At 37.1% G+C, this 25,633-nt stretch overlaps 1 protein-coding gene across 1 annotated transcript; it reads left to right on the top strand.

The window, feature by feature from the left end:
- The first annotated feature begins 2,046 nt into the window (after positions 1-2,046).
- Positions 2,047-25,368, top strand: LOC107225892 (progestin and adipoQ receptor family member 4). Its single transcript, XM_015666509.2, has 5 exons — positions 2,047-2,726; positions 16,891-17,115; positions 18,101-18,204; positions 18,489-18,626; positions 19,106-25,368. Exons 1-5 carry the CDS (start codon positions 2,423-2,425, stop codon positions 19,337-19,339), a joined length of 1,005 nt encoding a protein of 334 aa, XP_015521995.1. The 5' UTR covers positions 2,047-2,422; the 3' UTR covers positions 19,340-25,368.
- The last annotated feature ends 265 nt before the right edge of the window (positions 25,369-25,633 follow it).

Here is a 25,633-nt window from a genome sequence, read left to right as displayed (position 1 = left end):
ACGAGCTCGTGCTTTACCCGCGCTTTCGACTACAGTTCAGGCATTTTTTGTCGAGTATATAGGTACCCCAGGTGAACCAAAGTATAGCTCAAGTCAGACACAATATTGTTCTGGTACACATTGGCTGCTATAAAATATTGTCTTGACTCGCCTAGAAATGCATTCACCCGTAATATGCGCAAAGTTTGTATGTCGGAATTACGTTCGTACGCAAAGACGTTTTTTGGTTTGCTTTTTTTTTTTTAGTACAGCGAGCCGAGCTGCACTGAAAGCAAAACACTTACTGAAACTTGCCTCTTTTATACAAAGGAATATTCAATACCGCATCAATGACTGTACGATTGTGTATAATGTAAAAGTTACGGTCGATTATATACGGTTGGAAGTCAGGAGTGTGACGATATCTTTAAATTAGAAGATGAGACTGAGGTTCCAAAAGTCTTATTTATGCCGCACGATGAATTACTTTCGATATTCTACGGATATGAACGAGAATCAGAATAAGCAAGGTCACTCCTTCAAGTCGTAGTGATGAAGAATTTTAGTAAATAGTAATATATACAACGATACGGAGTGATAATTGATCGAAAGTCATGAAAATTATCTGCAAGTTTTGAATCATCGTCATTTTGTCAGAATACTTATGGGCAGTCCATACCGCTTCGACCTGGGTCTGACCCTTGACCTCTCGGATCGGGGGCCACGATTTTTTATATGATTGTTCTCACTTTGAAAGGCACTTGGTTTTTTTTTTAGAATTTTCGGACTGGATTTGAATTGTCTACAATTTTTTTAAACGATTTTATTCATCAACACGATTTAAAAACTTGAAAAAATTCTAGAAAAACGTGTCTCACCTTATAGTCGAAGTGTGGAAATTTTTCCTTCTTACTATTGACAAGCTTTTTCCGAAAAAGAAAACGTTAATAAAATTATAAACGGGAGTCATTCTGCTACGGATAGGTGCTAAAACATTTTCATACGTCACACCGGATTTTTGAATTTTTTTTTACATTTTTGCAAGAGATCTTTCATCTTCTTTGCATTGCTAATAAAAAAAAAGAAAATTGAAAATACTGAAATGGCTTCGAAAAATTTGAATTTCATAAATATCAGGATACAAAATTGATTCTATCGCAGACACATCGTACACATACCTTTATATAAATCATTAAAGTCTAAAAGTGGTAAATGTCAACATTACAAGTATGCATTTACATAACTGGAACTTACGATAAGTAACAGTATGAGATTGAAGTTTACAACGTTACCGTACGACGTATGCTTGGAAATTTTTTTTTTCCGCAACTCACAGGTTTGCCTGAAATTTACTCCTTCGAATTGATTCTAAAATTGTGAAGTGACGATTTTTCTCATAATCTCCAGTCAAGTTCACGTTTCTAACTTCGACCGCAGAGATAATAGTCGGAAATGAATATGAGGCTAAAGTTAGCAACGTTGACCTAACGAAACGTGATGTGAAAAAAAATCCTCATCATCAGACAATTTTCGAACGACTTTCAATGAGTTTGCTTTTAAAAATAATAGCACATATTCCGTTCGTGCCGGTTTACAGAATTTCGTACAAAATTCCCACAGCCGCGAAGTAGCGATTTTACCTAAACACGCATCACCGTTACATACCTATTAACGCTGCTACCTTCACCCTCAGAAATGAATAATAGTCAAATCAATTTCTATTCTCGCTAATGTCGGATGTAAAAAATGCCGAGCTAGGCTGTTCCGCATTGTCCAAAAGTGGAAGCACCCCGACACCCCTTGATGCCGCATTCGAGGAGGGTTTGACGTGGTTTCATTGAAGTCGGACAGGGAGGGAAGCCCGTACTGCACAGTCTGATAATCTCTATCGCACACGTAGAGATAGAAATATAGAGAGGGGCGTCAGGCGGGGGCGAGTGAGCGTGTGTGGAAAAGCAATCAATATCGTCGCCTTGGCAACGCTCTTCGAAACTCAGGAGAACGGGGGTTGGTCGGCTGGTTTGTCGGCCGGGAGTGGGCGCAGCAGCAGCACCAGCAGCAGCACCAGCGGCACCAGCGGCACCGGCGGCACAGGAACTTGAGAGGCGGCAGTGGGCACGAGCTTTCAGAAGCGCGGAACCCGTTGGTGCCTCGACTCGAGTCGACTCGGAGCGAAGCGAAGCCAACCGGAGCGGAACGAAGTCGGTCGCGTTTCTGCAGCGAGCAGTCTTGCCGGGGAATTGATCGGGCACGCGTGCTCGAGGAGGAGGTTCGTCGCGGTACCGAAGAACCTCTCGTCGTCCTCTCGGTTTCCAGAGGCAGCGGGGCGCGCGATGCTCTGCTCTCTCAGGGGCGCGATTTCGCCCTCCAGGTGACAGGCCGCCCTCGTCGGGTTATCTCACCGTCGGTCAACGGCGACGCGTTTTCACAAACCGGGGACACGATGGCCGAGCCGAAAACTATCCCGGCAAAGTCGGCGAACGGTTCTGTCACCGCCCCCGAGGCTCCGACGAGGCGGAGGGTTTTTCCCCCCGAGGAGGACCTCCGGGTCACCTCCGAGGCCGATCTCCGTGACCTCGACAAGTGCCCTGACAAATCGGCACCCCTGCTGCGGTGGAACGACATGCCGAGGCACCTGCAGTTCAACCCTTACATCTACACCGGGTACAGACCCCTCATGAATGTATGGGGCTGCATCGCGAGCCTCTTCTACGTGCACAATGAGACTGTCAACATTTTGACTCACGGTAAGTGGGCGACACGTGTTTTAGATCGTAGATTCTTGAACCCCGTGGTTATGCGCGACTTCTTTTTTTTCATCTGTGGATCCGTAGATCCACGATCGATGTGCGCCGATCAAGCTCATCGGTTGCACACTTTTCCCTGTTCTGTGGTAAACCATAGAGCCACTGTGAAATCAAATACTTCGAATGGTGGTGATGTGATGTTCGTATATGCAGAGTCGGATTTAATGCTATTCGAAGGCGAAACATAAAATTACGTGATCTCTCTGAAGTTGTTAACAAGTTGCCTGTTATCTCGGTTGACTTTATCCATACACCGTTGATACCGATGTATGTACGCGAAAATAGACAAGCTCACGATGGATATTAAAATTGTTGTACCAACGATTTATCAGAACTACACTTATTCGTATAAAAAATTGATATAATGTCGACATACTTTATTCAGGTATAAAGAGCAAGATCTCTACCTACAGCTTATGTAATACACTCGAATAAACTTGCAATCTGACGCGATGGGAACTGTGCAGTTTGCGTAAACTTCTTAAATTTTCTCTTGATACAAGAATGAAAGGAAGAACTATTTGTGCAGGAAAATTCGATTCGATATCCCAAAGGCAAACATGTTTGCGAATTAAACAACGTTTTCAACCGTCACCGTTGTAATTTCTATATAGTCACAAACATTTCGATTTTCTGTAATAATCCGAGCTTATGATAAGAATTATAAATCGTTAGACCGTATGTGAAATCGCACATGGGAATAGTCCTGTAATAAAAACCATGAATCAAAGCAAAGAAAAATGATAATGTAGAAAAAATGAATGAAACGATTACTGTAAAAAGTTAGAAAATATTTTGATTGAATTAAAGTCTTCAGAACCCTGAGCAAAAATTCTGAGTTTCATTCTGTGGTACCCATACCGATTTATTACAAAGTAGATCTACGTATCGAATTTATGTGATACAACTCGTCGAAAAACCTCCATTAAACGTTTGTCAAAAGTTCCAAATAGAACACCTTTTACGTCCAATGATATGTACTATGCGTGATCATAAATCGATAGATCAATCACGAGCTCGTCAGGGAAAAAGCCACCCGTGAAAAGACACAATCGATATAGAAATAACAGAAAGTTGTAACAGTAATCACACAAGTTCCTACGGACAGTCGGAAGTCAGACGAAGGCTTCAGGGTGTAAAGTCATAACTATAATTATACCGCAGGTGCGTTGAGCATTAGCGGAAGTAACGAGTAGGTCAAGTCCAGCGTCAGGTGAAATTGTATCTTTTCCAGAGACTTTGACACAGTAGCCGGAATAGGTATCATCCGCTCTGTCAATATCACCGCATTGCAGTACAAACCCGGTAAAAAATGTTAGACCAACTATACTAGGGTGGGATTGGGATGAGTCGATGAAGCTACTGCCGAGTCACGACCCAGCAAATCGATACACAATAATACAATACGCGTGATTTAATTAATCCCCTCGCGAGAATCCCGACTCGCAGGTTTTTAGCAAGGTGATAAAACGCCTCGTTGGGTTGTCGATGCGGTTGGAATTAAAGGCGAGGGAAAGCCGCCTAATATGGAGCAGTTTTTTTTTGGTACCCTTGGTTTTTATTGACATTCGTGAATCCGGGAAATTCAGGAAACCGCAGAATCTACCAGCATATTGCAAGATAAGTTTACCAGTTACGGATCCTGTCTCAATTATTGACCTTTTTTTGGTTCTACCTATTTGATCCTTGGTTCTAAAATTACCAAACAACAAATTTGTAGTGTCTAACCCTCTAGCAATTGGTTCTAGTCATTCGAGAAATTCATAATTTCTGACTTTAATTTATAATTTTGGAAAATAAAAGAGTCAATAACTTGTACACTTACCTCAATAGATTCTTCGTCGATTATCTAATAATAATGACGATATCTCGGGAAGAAACGTCTCTTTCAAAATTTCACTCTATAATCATTGAAGATACATCATACAGAGTGAATTTCTAACGACGGCATGGTCCGTCCTCTGCTAAAATTTAACGCGCACGCGATTCAATTCTAGAGCAATTGTTTGCCGGGGTGACCAATTGTCCCTAACCTAAAAATGTTGACATTACATAGTGGCAGTGGTGCTCAATTCACAGCTATAAAACTTTTGAGGTTAGAAACAGTTGGACACCCTGGAAAACAATTGCTCTGGGATTGTAGCGCGTGCGCGTTAAGTTTCAGCAGACGACGGACCATGCAGTCGTTAGAAATTCACTCTGTATACCCATAAACATGTCCACCAGTAAAAAAATCCATCCTGAAATCGTTGATACGTTTTAGGTATTCGGATTATATACACTACATAAACACAAGATCAATGTCACCGATATTTTTACCGATCATGATCATCGTCGGACACCTGTCAGTTCGGGAATTTCTGAGGATAAATGACTCAGGCACGACCTAGAGGTCTGAAGCATGGCTAGGAAGCGGTTTCTTTTGATTGAGAGGGTCGCGACCTCGCGCAGCAATTTCGCCTTCCGATATTCCGATCAGCAAAATTGACTCGAGTTGCGAGGTCAGCCGGCCTTATTGATCGTCTGATTACAAATTCTTTCAATTTCCGTTTCACCCTCTTATTTGCCCGTCAACATTCATTCCTTCCGCGTGGTCACGCGAGCCGCACGATCATTGCTCCTGATGATCTGGTAATTCCGTCATCAAATCAATTCAGTCAAGTTCTTTCCTCTTTCGCTTTCACAATTTCATGATGTATCACGGAATCTGATAACTCGCTATTTTCAACGACTAATACACGTGAAGAATTTTTGTCTATGCTTAAGTATAGTTTCATGCAAATTTCACACGATTATTTTGACGAACTAAGCGAAACTTGCACGAACTTTACACGAGTCGAACAAAACTTTTCCCGAAAGCTCGCGAACGCGAATTCACGCATGAAAATACCGGTATTAAGTAAAATGACATTTTTAACCGTATAAGTAGGTATAAATAGTCAAAAACGCTCAACGTATAACTAGTAAGCATGGGCATCATTTCCAAAGTTCAAGTCATAGACATGCATCAATTGGGCTTCGAATTCAACTTTTTACTCATATTAATACACACACCGTTGAAAAGTCGAGAAGTCTAGGTAAATTTACTGAAGTGCATCGACGGGTCATTCGGTGCATAATTATCAGTACGCAACGATGTACCGAATGTTCTAGAAATTTCGAAACTGGTATTAACAATAAGTGGAGCAAATGATACGGTATTAATGATCGTTGCGACGGATACGCCATTTTTGCATAACGTTCAATCAATTCTTCACGCTTTTCCCTTGCGGTTTAGAATTGCTCGCCAGTCGAGAATGAACAAACGTTTGCAATTATATAATGGAGGTATGAAAATATGATCAGATGTATGCAATACCTAAACCGCAATTGGGGATTATGAAATTCCAATGGAGCTCGTGTATCTTGAGTGACTTTTATTCTCAGCAGAAGTGGTTATTCGGTCACAGCGGGATTTTCTCATTCAATTCGTACAATAGTGAAGTGAACCGTGACAATTCGGTGGTCTGGATGCTTGATTAATTACTTTGGTTCTACCCATGTTCCTTTGGTGACGTCCAAAACTTTCGGCTCACTAAATAATAAACTCACGCCCTCGAGTAAAGGTCGATCGGCCGAACCAAGTCGGCGATCAATCGGAAATCTGTTAGTCTAGAGCGTTTTTCAACCTTCTGGAATTGACGACCCCTTTACACTGAGAAAAATTTCATTTGTTACAGTAACTAGAAGAATTCAGTAAAACAGGTATCGTTGATAAAACTGTTTGAATATTGTTGGGATTACGAAAAACGAGCTATTGTCGATCCTTTTTTGGTGATTGCAACGTAAAATCAGAGGTTTACTCTACCTTTTTATTTAAATTGAGGCTTTAACGTCAATTTATTGTTGTACAAGCATTAAATTTTCGCAACAGTTGCAAGGAAATATAGTAACAGTGATCGTAATGAGAAAGAAAAGTAACGGATACTAGACTTTCCGGTAACGGCTAGAAAACTAATTTTCATTTTCTACCTAGAACTATATTTTTCGACTGTGGTAAAAAATGAAAACAGTTAAGGACTGAGCGGTAACCGGAACTAAAAATTTCTCTCAGTGTACAAGTGAAAAAAATCTGGTGACCCCTCAGGTCCGTAATAAAACTATGTCAGTGATTTAAAAAACGACGTATTTAATTTTTAATGGTGAACGTAAGAACGAAGAATAGAAATAGGCTCCGATTATAAAGTGATCTGATTATTTACGTCCCAAAAATACAACCGCCATTCGACGGTTTATTAAAAATAAACAGACACAGCATTCTTACTGAAAATTTTGTATTCTTAATCTAGCTGCAACCCTTAGTTTTTACTTTTATCCGGCTTGCGACCGCTACCCACAGGCTTAAAAGCCGTGTGCCAAAGAAACCTGCAGCATCCAGGTCGTAATTTTACCTTTCATTTCGTGCTTGAATTTCAATTTTCACACGAATGAATGGGAAAAATTCCTAGTCGCTGGTTGTACGCAATGACGCATCGATATTGCTAGGAAATATGTGCTCTTGACATTTTTCGAAGCTTTTATTGTACGTAGGCGATAAAGTGTTTATAACATATACCTACGCTGTAAGCCTATAGAAAGATTACCCCTCTTTATTTCAACCCCGATTATGATTATTATTTATGCGTTACACGCGCATTAAAGTTCGATCAATGCGATAGCGCGCAAAGGCCACAGTACTTATCTGTTGATTCTGCGTACACTATACATGTATACGTACCAACTCTCTACTTGTTTACAGTAAATTAGAATCTAAGTAGAAAAGTGTGGCTCGATTTGTGTGACGCCGACGGATCGTTACCGGAAGTGGTATAGAGAGTCATTTTGACAGACGTTCAATTATTGAGGTCGATCTATGTAAGTTCAACGTTTTGTTGCTGCAAGGTGCGAAAAAATGTTTTTTTTTCGATTAATTTCAATTTTTTTATATTGCCGTTCAATTTACCACTCGACACACTGCAAATAACCGGCATAAAATCAACGTACGTGTAATGAAATATTTGTATGAAAAATATTTGTATACACATATTATTCCCAGCGTCTGTATAATAGCCTAATTTCGACGTAATTGAAAAGGCAATCGCGGTAGCTGAACATATCCGTCATACTCGTATTATGTATAATTCATATGCCGCTGCCTCCTCTCTTAAACTCGGAGTAATTAACACCTTGGAGGGCAAACACAGGCGTTCAAAATTGACCCCGTGTACGTGATACAGAATTCTGCCTCTCACATTTATTTAGTCTTATAAATTATTCGTTTTGCTCAGTTTTAATTAAACTGCCTTGATTAATTTCGCTTCGGCGAATAATTTGTTTAACCGTTTTCATTTAACGCGAATGAAATGGATCATTTCGATGTTACGAGGATTATTACAGCTTTCATCGATAAAATTATTTTTATCCATAACTCGAGTAGAATAATTATTCCTGGAATTTATTCTCGATCGAGAAAATTGCTGCAAAGTACCGTTAGTTTATTTTAGGAAATAGGGATGTAATTCGTTGTCAGATGCTAGCAATACCTTTTTATGGAAACAAATTGTTTTTGCGCATTGATCAAAATGTGCAATAGATCCGGTATTTCATTCAAAGTTGAATTACATTTCTTCATCGAAAACAGAAACGCTTGGTATAAATGATCAAAATTACATGAAAAATCGGGATCAGAAAAACTTGGTTACATAATATCAAGCGAAAGTTTTATTAATGAAGAGATTAGCTTCCCGACGATATAAAAAAATCTTTTGCAGGTTTTTGAATTCGGAAATCAAGTGTAGAAATCGAACACAGGAAAAGCCTGCAGATATACACATTTTTAATAATGATAATAATTTCGTCAGCCTTATACCGGACACAAGCTCGGCTTTCAAAGGGTTGGAAATGTCACGTGATATGAAAGCAGTCGTTCCAAGAAAATCATTTGCAGAGTGAACTTCAATTGTATAAGCGCTTCCACCCTCGCGCATTTCACACGTATATTAAATGATCCCTTGACCTTTCAACGTTGGCTCATCCTTTCTCTCCGTCATTTTCTTATTCCTCTACAAATTGACAGAGACCTGCCAACACGTCTCCACTGACTGGAAAGTGGAGGTAAACTTTAGTGAATAGGTATACAGCAAAGCTTCCGTTGTGCCCTGCCTATCTACCCGCAGTCAGTCAATCATCCCCGTTTGTTTTCCCCCGTTTCACCCTTTATTCCGGGTTTCCAGAAGCTTCGTGTTTATTAAGTAAACGTCGGATAAGAATAAACCCCATTCTTTATCGCCCCCGGAACACATCCACTGTATAAGTTTCTTCCGTTCTTGGAAAAGATTGGCAAAGCAATCGGATGACGTAACGCCCCAGTATTCCAGAATCCTTACTTCCGGACGACCGACGATATTAAACTAATAATCAAATTTTCGGCTGCATGGATATTAATGACTGTGGAATAAAAGTGGTGTCAAATTTTATACACCTGACGGATGAATGAATTATACGAATATATCTATATATCTTGAGATTTTTTAACGTCTCTACCTAACGATCGATGACGATAATTTATTAATGCGGTCGTATCACCCGTCACGAACAAATATACATAGGTATAATATACGCGATAGTTGAAAAATTTCGAATAATTTTTATCTCGCCAGATTGCGTGTATAGATTTTACTAAAAAGATATGAATATATACGATGTGCGTGCAAAATATTCTTTACATAAAACGTCTATGTATATTTAGATACATCAGTATGAATGATGTGCTGTTGTAAGTCGGTATACACAGCCGGTTCTGTACACAGATTCCTGTACCGACATTGTTATCGATACTTAGCCAAAACACGAACGTTCTTTTTAGAATACTTGACGGTGGTGGATATCCACACTTTGATTTCAAGAGTTGTATCAGTAAGTCCACATGCCCGGATCAATCATCGTCGAACATTCTAAAAAAAAGGTGCGTGTCGTGGCTAAGTGTCGGTAACAATGTCGGTATAGAAATCTGTGTACAAAACCCGCTGGTGTAATTGATTAAAAGGAAAAAATATCACTTTTTTAACGTTCAATTTTTACTTTCCCAATTTCTCTGTGCATAAATCTACAAAATACAATTGTCGATGTCGGAGAAATATATCACAACAATGTTACGGAGAAACTCTCTGTCAAATCTTAGAAGAAAAGGAGAAAAAAAAAATTCAGAACAAATAAGGAAAGTGGGAAAAAGTTTACAATACAAGAAGAAATGAAAAGATGTTGCCGTGTAAATCCACAAACAAAAAATATTTACCGGGATATACCAGAATAAGTTGCATAGCAATCAACATTATTTCAAGTATCTAAAAAACATTATTCCATCACATTACGATACATAGGTATTTGTACTGTGGCATACTGGTGGTTTTCTCCACCAGCCTAACCCTCAATTTGTAGGTGCTTCTTATAACCCGTAGGCGCATTACGTAACATGTGAAATTATATGTTTGTCCTTGCGATGAGTAAATTTATAAATATTTATATAAATTTCTAAAAATTTATATATATACCACATGTATAAAATGGAACGCGCGATTCTGTTCCATACAGAAAGATAACGTGTATAGATACAGACATATGTAATATAGGTATTAGGGTGGTCCTTAATTCAATAACTTTTAAATGAATGTCACCCTGGGTAATAGAAAGGATTTCTGAAAAATTCGAGATAATAATTTCAAGATTAACACGTGCCCTAAAACCTAGAGGTTTTAAATGGAAAACATACCCGGAGAATCTCTTGAAACTTGAAAATCAACTGCATATGCACAAGTTTTATGGACTGTTTGTGCAGGCTGGCCATCCCGAGTTTCAGTTGTCAAACTGTTTCTGGCAGCGATGTAGTTGTTACGAATTTTCGAGGTTAGAATATAAAATAATTGAGGTAGTCACTCGTAAGGGTTTGGGAAGCATTTTTATTGGGTTGGAAAGTTGATTCTTCAAAGAACGGTACGGAATTTAACGCTTATGCTCTTTGAAAATGCAAACTTACACATTTTGCGTAAGTTGGCCCACCTGCATCGCAGACAAAAATATCGCTGCGGGAAGATTTCGCCGACCAATGAGATCGAAATATTTGGCGCATGCGCGGTTGATTTTCAAGTTGCAAGAGATTATCTCGGTATGTAGTTATTTCAACCAGTCACTTATTTTTGTAACTTTAGTAGAAGAAATTGAAGGAACGATTCGAAGCTTGACAGAGTTGCCGATTTCAATAATAGGAACAAACCCTGAATGTTTCAAATTTGAATAACTACATGTAAAGTATTTTCAAGGTTCCAGGGACGCGTAGAGTTCATTTCAAAAGTCGTTGAAATAAGGACCGTCCTAATATTCACGCATCCTGTACGTCAGGCGATTATCAAAATTCCTTTGGACTGAAGGGAAACGGAACGAATCACTCCAGAACTCGATCAGGAAACCCACAGCGCAGGGCGCAGACGCTTTTTGCAAGTAGGCCACGAGCTGAACATCCTCGGGGTCGAAGTACACATACATGACGAATCCAACGACTGCACACTTTGGCACACCTGCCCGAGGATAGGCCATGAATGTGTAAGAAACTCGTTTGTCTAACGGTGATTGAAAAACCGGAATTCCGAAGCCGGAAGCAATTAAGGATGAATCGGCCAGACTGACTGAATCGAAAGCTAGGAAAAGCGATTAAACTGAAAAACATCCAGCAATTTTATCTGTGCCAATAATGGTGAACTCCAATCAAATGACATTCTTACGAAAGTTGGAATAACGCAAGCTTGGATATCAACGATTAGAACCTTCACTATGCTCAAATTCTATAGTGTTCTTGATACGATTCTAATGTTTTTTATCCTATTTTACTCACTGACCAAATTGGAAAAAATTGTTTGTATATATTCGAAAAATTTCACATTACAATGTAGCAAATGTATGGTAATAGAAACCTCCCGAGTTTAAGCATTTTTAACTTTTCATTCACAAAATCTTCTCTCTTTTTCCTGAACGAGGAAAATAAGTCCAAAAATATTCCTAACGGGTCAAAAATACCAGAGTTGAATAATGTTTAAAGTCTTAGTTATAAAATTCTTTCATCAAATTGTTGATGTTTCAGCTTATGTTAATCGAATTTGTTCAGATTTATTTTTATCACATATTAAGAACGTTGTTTAATTCGTATTCATCATCATTAGCGCAGCAAATAAAATTGCTGCGGGAGTGTTTTTAAACAGTTTCTTCTCTTTTCTTATCTTGGATTCGGTCGAACAGGCGTATTCATCGTTAAGCTCCGAGAATTACTGGATCTGCTAAATTTTCAGGCGCATTTCCAACGCGTCTGTATACATTGAAAATAAATTGGAGAAAAGATTTATTGAACACACGAAAAAAATGGAGGCAGAAAAATCATGAATCACATGAGCGACCTTTCTCTTAAAAAAGATCAATTCACTCCGCAACCGCATGATTTTATCTCACAATCAATCAAAAAATGTGATATGTGTAAGTAACATTGCTGCAAATTAAATGAATATTATTATGAGTTATGTTTCGTCAAACTAAAAATTCTTCAAAAGTAACAATAATAGGTGCCTTATTCCATGCAACTCCGTCCGCTAAATAACGTGTAAGAAAATATACTTATTCAAGTCTGTTTGTGGAATTATTCAAAGCAACCATGTAGTACGTTTTGCAGTTGGACTGGTTTAATTTTCATATAAATAATAAAACATTTGTTTTGCCAGAAGACAGCAGCGAGTATCTTTTTCTTACATGTTATTTTAATAGGAAAAAGTTAATTGCTTTGAGGCACGCCTTTAGACTCAAGGGAACATTCACAGCCAAAAAATCGATTACGACGTTTTGCATTTTTGACGGGCCCGTATCAATTTTGGACCTAAACAAATTTTTGGGGAACAAAAACCTTTAATTTGTATAATTTAATGTAATAAATGGTTGAAACTTTGAATGCATTTTTCTTCACTCTTGTGATTGTCACAGGATTTTTCCCAAATTTTCACTTAGGAGTGAAATACCCTAAACTTCATGTTTAAACACGGCTCATCTTTGTCATGATTCTTGAAAATAATGTATTTTTAATAAAAATGACGCTATTAAAAAAACCCGACGACAATTTGTGAGTATTTGCAAATAGATTATGCGAGACAAAATCCGTACGCTATGCTACAAATATTAAGTAAGAAACCTTGCGCGCAATGAATTTTCAGGTTTTTACTCTCTATTAAAATTGCACTCTGTGCATCGCCCTGATACATTTAAATGAGGATTTACTCTGAAAGACGTAAGAAATTCATACCTAAATCCTCGCAAATATATTCAACTTTTCCTGCGTAAGAAAAAAATCGGCTGACATGCCCAGAAATTTCCTCAGATGTCAGTAAATTGCCCCTCGACCTAAAAATCTTATACTTTTAGGTGTGATTATTTGTACAGCAAAAACTAACGTTTCGACTTTATTCCACAACAAAAAAAAAAAAAAAAACTCACGTTCCCCCCGAGGTTTCCCTAATTTCAAACAGTCTGGTGCACATGTTTCGAAAATTCACTTTCCTTCGCATTTAATCTTCAGAGCCGCTGTCTTCTGCGATGGATCGTGTATATTATGCTCACCGGAATGTTAAACTAAAAAATCATATGTGCGAATACCGATATATGGAAGTATCACTACAGGCACCTGCGATATGTCAAAGGGAATGATAAATGGATGGGAGGTTTTTCCGTTTGTTCTTTACGCTTGAACATGCACGTCGTGTATTTTCGCTGCTCGGAAAGTGATTTATAATACACTCAAACTTATCTTCCCGCGTTTACGAATGATACATATTGCAAATCAGTTTTTTCACATGCTTTCCAGAAAGATTGCTCAGCTCCGTCGCAACTTTTCATCATTCATTCACAAAGTTTCATGATATAATGCATTCAGCGAGAATCGAGTTTAGACGCTTATACATTCAGTTTTATCAACGCTCCCGAGTGTACATGTATTATAACATAAATACGTCATATACCTGCAGTTTTTTACAAATTGCATAAACGTCCGAAGAATGTGAGAAAATGAAAACTAATCTTCACGAGAGAAAAAGAATTTACTACTCCAAGTCTCTAAGGTTGGTTCATGCAGCGAAGAATGGTCGAGATTGAGCGAAGGAAATGGGCACTCTGGAAACTTTCGTATTACAGGCGCTTCGTATAGGATTTCAAAAACATTCTGCGGATGCTAATTGCCTCGTTAAGGCAGTCGAGCCATTCGAATAACAGTTTTCTCTATCGTTATATGGTGAAAATTTACTTCATGAAATAAAGATAAAAATTAATGTGTATAATTTATCGAACCCTATTAGAAGCGCCAGCGTCCGATGTATAAAAGTCTCGTAAAGCTCGTAGAATCCAATCGCAAATTGACGGAACAAAAAAAAATCGATCGTTATTTGTTTGACGAATGAACTGAAATGAGTTTCCGAACGCTTGAAGCTGAATTTTCTCGCTAGTTTAATAATCTGAGTTTTTCAGGCACAAATAATTACATTACGACCAAGCCTGTATTTTCACAATTCATCGGAGTTGTGTACTCGACGGATCTTCTCACAAATTAACCAGTATAACACTTTCCCTGAAAATCGGCCAAAGTATTAATTTTTTCAATTTCATCAAGCTAGAAGTAATCGCAATCGGATAAATTCTTCAAAAATATAATACAATATCTGAAGAATTTGAAAATTAAAAGGGAGAAATGCTTTTCTGGATGAACATATCGTGCATTTTGAGCTATTATTTATTTAATTTAATTTATTATCCGCAATATAAGCTACACCGATCGATAGCAACGTTATTATCGCATTATACGTGCATTAAGCCTAATCAGATTTTGCCCGAAGTGAGTCGCTGCTCCAATGCATCAGGTATATATGTGTAATAAATCCGTACACACATATCGATACCGGTACGAGTAATTGATCATTAACCTTCCACGTGCAGCCGCCAATTTAATGGAATCCTCTCCAGGAAAAGCCATGCCGCATTTGTGAAACATTAAAAGTTCAATGATCTCTGGGACGGAACTGTCAATTTATAACGACACGAAAGAACACACATTTATCAGGGAACCATTTATTATCAATTTACGAAGGTTTAGAGGAAGAAGACTCCGCAGTTTTCGCTAATCGTAAGCTACAGCTCTAAGCAAAGACCGTGAACGATAAGTCGGAAACAAGTGTGTCTCTCTCCCAGAAAAGGAGGAACCAATAGAAAATCAAAACTAGCATCTCTACTACCTCTTTTTATATATATATATGTATATATATATATATATGTATAATGCAAGCAGAGCCTGCGTGCCACTTATTGGAAAAATAGATAAATAAATAACTTGGAAGCCGTTAGAACCATAAACTAGTAGGATCAAGTTAACCCAAATTATCAGCAGCAAACACGTCACGAATTATATACTTCATACATTTCCCGTTGAATTTCCTTTTGAATTTAAATGCTCGTTAAACGTTAAAATATTAAGAACCCATTGCGCTTATGCAAATAGTAAAATATCTGTTAATTATAAAAATAAATCAGGGTAATGCGGTCTCAAATTTATGAACAAACCAGTGAGCTTTCGTCACATAAGTATATATGTTCACAAGCAGACCTTTTAAGCTCAACACCCACTGTTGCAGCATGCCTATAAGTATAGGTATGGTTAATAGTTGACTCTCCATTGGTCGAACATCCTCATTATTGAACGTGACCCCCATGTATACGTAATGGAACCCTATTAATGCATTATAGATCTGCGTTCTCTGATGTGCGGATAATTATCATTTCCCATCTGAATTTAACGACATATCAACGAATCAATTAGTTACAGCCCATAAAAGGTGATTTTTTTTTTCTTCGTTTAAATTTAAGTAAATTTCAATTATAAACCCTTCCAAATCCAAATCGGAATGTGTTGATTTCTCAAAGTAAGAATTCCATTGAATAAAATTTTATACAAAACTTGTTTCATTAATTCTTAGCGCTGTTAAATTTAATTTTCAACTTTCCTTGGTCACATTCGTTTTGGATGGTATGTAAAATTAGCGAAAAACAACGATAAAGAAGTAAAAAAAATGAAAACATTTTTTCTTTTTCTTCGTAACAACAATGCCACAATTCGTTATCATTAGAATTAAATAACTGTTATTGTTAAAGAAATTTAGGAATATATATCCGAATAGCTTTGCGAGTGATATGAATTTTTCAACACTAACATTAAAATTTCTCGAAAATCTAGATCTATTTAGGATACGAGTATATTTCTTGGAAAAATTTACCAGTTAAATTAATAGACATTGCAAAAATAATCGTTACTGACGTTTCTACCAAAAGAGGGATGAAGAATTTGTCCTTCGATCGACGACGATGTATGATGATTATTCGCAGTGTATACGACGCACTGTTATTGCAAAATATACTAACATTACCTGTACTGGCTGCACTTCCTGCCTGTTGAGTCCTTCTTCGTTGCAAGCCAATCGATTATCTCTCACGCCGAATCGAAAACCACTGCCTTTAGGCTAACTGATCACAGTTTTGAAAATTCTCGACTTTTTCGATCAGTTTGAAAGGCGGTAATAAAATAATAATAATAATTGTCACTCTGGAATTTGTGGTAAAAAAATTACTTCTACCAGATAAAGTTCAGCTTTGAAAATGAACATGTCACGACGATTGGCCGACCAAGGTATCGCGATAAATCGAACATTTATATCGAAGTACGTACGCGAACCTATACATAGGCACGTTCACCTGGCCCTGTAATAAACACCTCGGTGTGTTATACAGATGACTTGTGGTTTAAATCGGATAAAGAGCAAAGCCGCGGCTGCACCGAAGCCCGAAGCCCGGTAGCCAGAGGTGAAGTAATAAGGTATTCCAAAATTAAGCTGCCAGAGCTGCAGAGGCAGGTATGCTCTCGGCTCTCGGCTGTGTCTCGTCGATGACTCGCGGCACAAACGCGAATGAATGAGCCAAAAATAACTGTCAACGTTTAACGCTTAACGCTCGCACGATATTCCAGGCTTACCGATCGTCTACATCCTCGTCACCGTTCCCAGTCTGCTTCCCTGGGGAAGCCAGGGACCCCTTGCCGCCTTTCTATCCTGGTGTCATCTGATCGGGGCGGTCAGTCCGTGGATCGGTTCTTTCCTCTACCACCTCTTCATGAACTTAGACAAAGGCGAAGCCACTTATAAGAAGCTCTTGCAATTGGACATGCTCGGTATATGGATCAGCCAAAGCTTTGGTAAGACGTCGGATTTTAGGTAATTATGAGGCTGAAGTTGGTAACGTTACGCCGATAGAAAAAAAGTCACTGCATCGATCGAATCTGTGCTGACAGGAGGCGAGGTAAACATTTATTTGTCTCAATTCAAGGTCTGTTGCGTCTAACAAAATGTTTAGTTCTTATTTCAACCAAATTTTTTCAAACCAACAGATCTTAAATTGACAGAAATAAATACTTGACTTGATTTCAATTAACACTAACATTTGATCGATTCGATGATTGTTTTCTTTCGGTGTAACGTAGCGAAACATCCGGGAAAATATCGTTGTTGCACAGTTTTAGAATGACTTTCGAGGAGTTGATTTTGAGAAGTATAAGTACATTTTATTCATCATGTTTTACTCGATTTTCGAAATTCCCACAAATGCAAAGTAACGATTTTTCCTAAATTACACGTACCGTTACAGTAGCGTTATTAACTTCATCCTCGTGGCAATTAATCTCATGTACTCGATGGTAAATCTCTATTCTGTCACGTCGATGAAAGACCGGTTTAATATCGTTCACAGACTTGTCGGATTATTGACTTACCTCTCAAGGTACACTTGGAGACAATGAATCTGAGACGGCTAATTTTTTACACTAGACAGTTACGTTGGCAACACAGAGAAACCTGCAGCGCCACAGTCGGCCGAGCGCGAAACAAACTCAATATCGATAAACATAACATAACCCATGACCGTCGAATCTAACCTTAAAATATCGCGGGGATAACGACTTGTTGGATTGACACGTATTCTAGGGTGAGATTCAACGGTCATTGATTATGTTATTGTTTATTGAGATTGAGTTTATTTCGCGCTCGGCCGACTGTGGCGCTGTAGGTTTCTCTTTGTTGCCAACATAACTGTCTGGTGTAAAAAAATAGCCGTCTCAGATTCATTGTCCCCAAGTGTACCTCTCGATGGTTGAGGGTAGAATAACCGAGATTTTTATTTTTCAGGCGCCCTTCCGATGATCGCAGCGTCCGTTCATTGCTTGCCAGAAACACTCTGGCACTGTTGCCTCCTTGCGTATAGTGTTCTCAGCTTCTGGGGTCTCCTCAAGGTAATTGTTTGACAACATTTTTCAGAAGAGAACCCCGATTTCGGTAAATTGGCGTATGTCATCTCACTGTTCCTGGATAATCATTGAAATTCACGTTGTTAAATTACAGAATTACTCAAAGTCGGATCTTGCTATCTTAAAATCATTTCATTCGACACCAACCACTCAACCCCCATGATTTTACCCGGAATTTAACTCTGAGTGTGAAATAATACACGAACCATTGTCGTGGAGGTTGTTCGAGTGAGACTAACGATAAGTACGCCTTGATCCCTTTCGAACAGGCTATGAACGCGTGGTCGCCGTGGGAAAGGCGACTGTGCTTTGCACCCCCATTCATGATGAGGATGTTCGTACTGACTTTGAGGTACATCGGAAGTAGCGGTGGATCACCTACGGCACTGACGCATCTGGTTTTGCAAGTGGGTACTAATAATTCGATACCGCGCGAAGAAGCACGAGATTAGTGATAATTGAATGAAGTCTCTGCGTGAATTTTATTCAACTTCCAATGGCATGTACAGGATGATGTTTTAACGAAATAAAATATCCAACATCCGCTACACATTTTCCAAACCCATCACGAAGCTGAAACTAGCAGCTGGAGTCAGCAGCCGAACGTGTGAATACTTTTTGAAAGTATAAAAATGCAGTTTCGTTTCATCCCCATTATTCTGTAAAAGTATCAGGGTTCGAAGCGTCTCACAAAAATTTTGATTTTCGGACTTCACTAACTTATTCGGAATTCCAACTCCGCCCCAACATCGGAACGTTTGGCTGCTGATTCTGGGTGTCCACGATCAAACTGCTATTGTTTCCTCGATGATTAACGACGAGGATTGTGAATTGTCTTGAAGAATTTTTATCTCATGAGTTTTCCTTCGATCTCTTCATCCGACAGGACCTGGTCGCTGTGGCTGGCGGTGCTGTTGGCGCTTTACACGTGCCGGAGAAATGGGTGCCCGGTAAAGTGGACCTCTTTTTCAACTCGCACAACATAATGCACGTGATGGTGGTTATGGCGGTTTATTCGATGCACGCTGCAACGCTGAGGGACTTGGCATGGATGTCAAACCCATCCGTCTGCATCGCGGTGCCGACTGCAACGCTGTCTTCGACTCATGAAGAGCTGTGATCCATTCGATTTAGAAACGCGATTATTATACTTCTAGCAAAGACTTTTGCTGTGATAGCAGAAGCCACGCATTTATTGAAATTTTTCGTGGCTGCGGAAGTATCTTCCATCGTTAAGTCTACGATACCTATATATATATATTATTATATATATATATATAATGTCGGGGAACACCGGTAAAAATTTACTTAGCAAAACTCTGCAGAAGCCTTTTTCTAATTTCTTTTCAGAAAATACTTTTTTTTGATTCATTACGTTTGACGCAAATTTTTTTCTTACCTTATTTTTCTGTACATACAGGATTTTTCATCAACTTCGTAATTCTAACCATTTGTTCAATTCGATATTATTTTTTGACGAACTCTTGTCAAAGTTATACTTTCGTTTTTCTATCGCAAAATTTCTTTGTTTCTCTCTGAACTTGGCTGTACCGTCTCGATTTGAAAGTTGGAGAGTCGAATGATTGTTTTCAAAAATCTTTCAAGTCTTCTGTGACTTTTACCTCGTTTTATTTATAACATGCTTATTTCTCATTTAGTATTTCTAATTTCAGACAAACTTTCGTAATGGTAAAAAAAAAAGAAAGAAATGTTTTTCAATTTTCTCATTACATTTCAGAAATTCCATAATGTTCTAACAATCTGATTCGGACCGGGTTCAGTTGATTATAGTAAATTTTTTTTGACTTAGGACCGATGAATTTTCACCAGATTCCGTTAAACATTCGTTTTTACCAACTGAAATAACTTTAGTATTTTTTTTTTTTTGATTCAACGAGAAGCGAAGAAATCTTACATAGAAACGTATAAACTCGCAGAAATTGCACGCGAATAATGAAGACGCAACAATGTTGAGAAATGCAGAGAAGTCGGGAAGATATTTAAAAAAAGTGTAAAACCTTGCTTCGAAGAAACTCAAGATATTTACGGATAAGTTCTTTGCATGTCTGTGCGATATTTTTTCCGTATACTTACAACGTTCACAGTATTATTTTTCTTCTTTTTAAATAATGCAGAGAAATTTGGTGAGATAATTTTTTCCCATGGCCTGACCCTGACCTTCAATGTCTGCCTAATGTTTCATTAGCTCGCAAACTTTAGTATATGAATCGCAACGAGTTTGCCGAGCAACTCTTGTCACAGAATATAAATTATTAACTTTTGCTATGCACGAGTTTGTATATAATTATATTATACATAGATATATACGTATATACATTATATATAACGGAAGACGGATTTCCTTAAGTGAATTATTCAATATTTGGTTATTTATTCAATATATCTATTTATTTATTTATTTATTACTCAAGTATGTGATTCCGATTTTCCCGTTGCATACCATTTGTACCAAAGTAGCTTGCCAAATAATTTTTTAGCCTACATTATTTAAATCTTTAATTTATACACGACGCTGTGTATATATTATACAAGTACTGGAATAATTGACAAATTGAAAGTTCGCTCTTTCGATCTTCATCATTGAATATTTATCGATTCCCGGCTGCAAGTTTACCACAAGGAAAATTCAGCTTAGGTACATAGAATTATTATATATTTCAGTGGTATACTTGAGACGAATTGAAATTCACTGCTAGGGAGCGAGTATAATGTTGATTCGTAAAAACGTTTATTCTCTCTTTAAACATTCTGTAGATGTTACTTTGTCAAGCTTCGATTATTTACTATGCCTTCCACGTGTACCTAATTCGTGAAAAATTCGATTTATTCAAATACTTTAAATAAATCGATGGCCGCGTGTGATTTGAAGAAGGAACGAGAACATTTTTTTACCTACGACTTTCGAAGACCAATTTTTGAAGAAGATTATAAAATCGGCGTAAAATGAAAAATAATTTTACCCGAAGGCAAGTGAGCGTCGTAAACAAAATCGCTAAACTTTTCCGGCAAAGCAGCAGCATCTTTAACGTATCAAGTACTGATTATGATTAAATTAATCAATCACATGTGTTAGCAATTATTTAATTAGAAGTGAAAATCAGTGCTTCTTGAAGTTGCAGGCGATTTTAGGAGGCACCTTTTCTAAATTCTCGACATATTTATGCCCTGATAGTAAAATTTTCCATTGAATAATTATACGCGATTGTTTAATACGCGCCTCTCGGCAGTACAGCCCTACTATTTATAGAGAATTTAAATTAATACATTGATTAATTAGTTAATATTTATAGTATGATAATAGAACTAGCTAGAAATAAAAATTGCTAGTCGATCCGATGAATTACATTCGTTTTATTGCGAAGTTTCGGCATAATAAACATATTTCTGCAAGTAGGTAACAATTCCCGCCCCTCTCAATGACTGGATTTTGAGGCTTTAAAACTCCTGCGAATTTATCATACACGTTACACAAGTTACGTACAAGTGCAGATATTAAAGGTTTTCTTCTACGCTATCGAACTATCTCCGTCAGCTTTATAGATTTACGATCACCAAGTATTTAGATAACATTTTGACTTTGAATAAAAAATTTTTATAGATTAGTAGATCTGAGACAGAAGATCGTGCCATTATATTATTCATGAACAATAAATGAAAAATTGTGATTAGAACGTAGTCGGAGAAAAAAATTCATTATTAACGTAGTTCTCATGATTATAATAATGTTGAATTCATACCGGCAGATGAAATTGATATCCGTGTTCTAAATTTCGCATGAAAAAATAACCTATCAAAACATCAAAGCCTGTCAAGATCATACGGAATCATGAAAGTTGGCGACGATCATACTTTGAACAAACAATTGGATTCAACCTGAGAAAAAAACGATTCGAAAAAGTATAAACAATCAGTAAGCCCGTGTCTGCCGGTAAACTCTTTACTAATTGTTCGAGAACAAAAGAACAAAAAATAAATAAATAAACAAAAAACTCTAAGTCTAAGTAGACTACGTAATACATAAGTAAACACTTATACGTACGTAAATAGTTAACGATGAAAATTTGAAGGAAATATAAAACTTAGAAATAGCGTTACATCAAGTGACGCAGGATAAATTTTATTACCTAATCTTAGTAGATAGTGAAAATTTAAACATAACTCACGTATCCCGTTCTGATCCGCATGATACTATTATACAAATGATATATCTTTGACTACTTTACAGAGAATATATGAGAATTAGATATACCTGTAATTGTAGTTACTACCGAAGTTTGTCGATAATTAATTATTGCTGTACATATGAGGGTGAAAAAACAAAATATAGCAACAGCTGGAAATGGTCCTAATTGAAGTTGGGCACTAGGTGAAATGCTACGAGGTAATATTTTATCTTCGAATTAGTTGTACCTGTTTAGATTCAAATAATAATAACTCTTTCCGACTGGTTTCAGTAGATAATAATTGGATATACAAGGATGTACAACCTGTACACACCATATATGTACGCAGTTGTCTTATACCGATACCGTTCGCTTTTGAGTACTTCCATTTAATTGTACTTTCGTTCATAGGTAACGTGTACGTGAAAAACCGAAGAAAGAACAATATTGTAACGATATTAGTGATAAATAAACGTGAGGATTTTTTCGAGTTTAAAATATAATTAATGAATAATCTTATCTCGACGATCCTTACTCTTCTATACCACAGCAAGTAGCGCACTCTTGTGATATAATTGTGACGTAGTAGATTAGAATAATAATAATAATGATAATGATAATGATAATGATAATAATAATAATAACGATGACGATGATAATAGTAGTGACGGAATAATTAGCTGGACCATAATATCGTTTGTTGTTTCAGGAACAACTCTTAGTTAGTTTGTAAATGAAACTTTATCTGCTGCTTAGGATTGGATTTTCGCTAGAAATTTTACAATGAACGCTGTACGTAAATTATACAAGAATAATATTTTAGCGACAAGGTTGGGTGTACAAATATTATTATATTAGATATTATTATATTAGATATTAGAACAATTACGCAGTTCGACTGATTGTTAATAAATCTTTCATTAAGTCCTGCTTGTGAACGGTAAACATTTTATATAAAAATTAATATTGTACTTACGCCTTGCCGATACCTATAAACGATGTTTGATGCGAATCAATTCACACTTTTAAACTCTAGTATTTTGCTTACGGAGGATTATATTTACCTGTAAAGGTATTCAGTCGTTAAAAAGTTGTTATCGGAATTGCTGTAGAGTGAAATTTTCTTTTCTTTCGCATTGAATTGCAATACCTTCTGAGAGTTGTTTCTCGACGTTAAAAATAGCTTGGAAAAAACCAAAAATGTTCGTACAAAATCGCCTAGCATTATTTCTTATCATCGAGTACTCGGGCGGTTCCGAGGAAAGACTTTTTTTCAGATTTCTTGAACTATTTCACTAAAATAGAGCTCACGCGAAAGGGTTGGATTGGAAAAAAAAAAATTTTAGTAATACCTGAACGACGTTGAATTTTCGAAGAAAGCTGTTTTCGGGAATTTCGAAATTGGGATATCCTTAAATCCTTCGGTTGCTATGTTTTGTACGACGAAACAGAAGTTTTTATAAAACTTGAGACGCTAGCGATTCTTTTCAGTACCAAAAAATCCATGTTCAGATATTCAATATTTGAAAGTTGAAAAAATTTCGTTCTTACGAATTTCAATATAGATTTTTCGATACTAAAAAAAATCGCACGCATCTCAGCTTTTGCAAAAACTTTTATTTCGTCATACTAAACACAGCCACCGAAGAATTTCACCGTGTCTCAATTTTTAAATTACCGAAAATAGCCTCTATTCGAAATTTCAACGTCTTTGAGGTAGTAGTAAAAAATCTTTTTCAGCCCAGCTTTTTTACGTGAGCTGTTTTTTAACGAAAAAGTGTAAGAATCTCGGAGAACTGCCAAATCTAAATAAGGCTCTTTTCTGAGCCGCCCTAAATTGAGTAAGATATGTCCGAACGCTATCATTTTTGTTTTGTAGCAGCCATAAACTTTTGGGATGATTTGTTTTTCACTTTGAACAAAAAAAGAATTTTCCACTCCACCCCTAAGAGAAAAGATTGTACTAATGTTGAAAAAAATATACATTACAAATCCAATCGGTGCTATACATATATTCTTTACTGAAGTATAAATTACCATCGTCAAGCAATGCAACGTCTCACCGTAAAAACATTTCAGTTTCACCTATACTCGAAACTACGAAGGATAAAGAATCTGTCACGTTATTCTATACACCCATAGATATTCTCCTACTGGCAAGAGCGTAATTTTGAAACCAATGTTCATCTGTATCAGGCCTATATCGGTACTGTAATTATAATTTTCAAAGTATTTCTGTCAGTAATAAGTTTGTGAAAGAAACGTTAGGTGATTATAGCTGATAGATGATGGTTTTTTTTTTTATATATGCCGATTTTAGACAAATTTTAATGCTGCAATATAATATAAAAGGAAAAACTTGAGTAGCTTCGGTAAGTTCAGGCCCAATATTCCATTAAATTAATCAGTGTATTAATTATTATTGAAGTTAGTTTCGATTCCAAGCGTATAATTTCGAATACGTATTGACAGTGTGTGAGAAATAAATTGTTGACGACGAGTAGCATCGTTTATCAGGATAATCTTTGTAGAGCTTTGTAATTAAGAATTAAGCGTAACGAGCATCTTTATTTAATTGAAACTCACGTTAAAATTACTTTTTCACTCGAACGAGAAAAAACCCGTTGATCAGTTACTCACACGGCTTCAAGCATCAACAAACATGTTACGAATTATGGTTCTCCGATACATATCACTGTGTAATGCAATATTTTACTTTAAGCTAAAGCTCGCAATATGTAATTTTGAATGAAAAGACAACAAAATACAAACGTCTCTGTCTAAACGGACATGTCTGGACATGCGTAGTTGTTTAACTATCTCGAGTAAATTAATTAAAAATTTCTAGATAGTTTGTCATGTGATGAAAATTCTGTAAGAAAGTATATCATGTTGCCCAACATTTAAAAAAAAAAGTACCTCGGATGCTAATCGATGAAGAAAATATATGAAATTATTCCACCAAGGTAAAGAATAATCGTTATTTCACTCAGCATTCACACTATTTTCCTGCCACGAGCTCATAAAGTTATCCGCTAAAAGTAAGCAACGTGCCTGTAACGATTTACTACTGCGACACTACATGGACCGATTATTCAGTATTCAATTGCATTGCACTTTTGACACTTTGCTGCAATACATACATATTAAGGAAGACGTTCGTCGGGAAAGGTCATTAACTGACAAATTGCAAAAGTTTTCTCGATTTCAAATGTAAAATGAGAGTCACG

Source organism: Neodiprion lecontei, chromosome 1, assembly GCF_021901455.1.
Source record: "Neodiprion lecontei isolate iyNeoLeco1 chromosome 1, iyNeoLeco1.1, whole genome shotgun sequence".
In the NCBI taxonomy this organism is placed as follows: Eukaryota; Metazoa; Arthropoda; class Insecta; order Hymenoptera; family Diprionidae; genus Neodiprion; species Neodiprion lecontei.
The sequence above is the reverse complement of the archived record's forward strand: the minus strand, read 5'-3'. Positions and strand labels throughout refer to the sequence as shown.

What these genes read in the sequence shown, in the direction of transcription:
- LOC107225892 (XM_015666509.2), top strand. Translation starts at nt 2,423, where the DNA reads ATGGCCGAGCCGAAAACTATCCCGGCAAAGTCGGCGAACGGTTCTGTC. An exon ending in TGTCAACATTTTGACTCACG is followed by an intron (nt 2,727 to 16,890) that starts GTAAGTGGGCGA and finishes ACGATATTCCAG; the next exon opens with GCTTACCGATCGTCTACATC. An exon ending in ATGGATCAGCCAAAGCTTTG is followed by an intron (nt 17,116 to 18,100) that starts GTAAGACGTCGG and finishes TTTATTTTTCAG; the next exon opens with GCGCCCTTCCGATGATCGCA.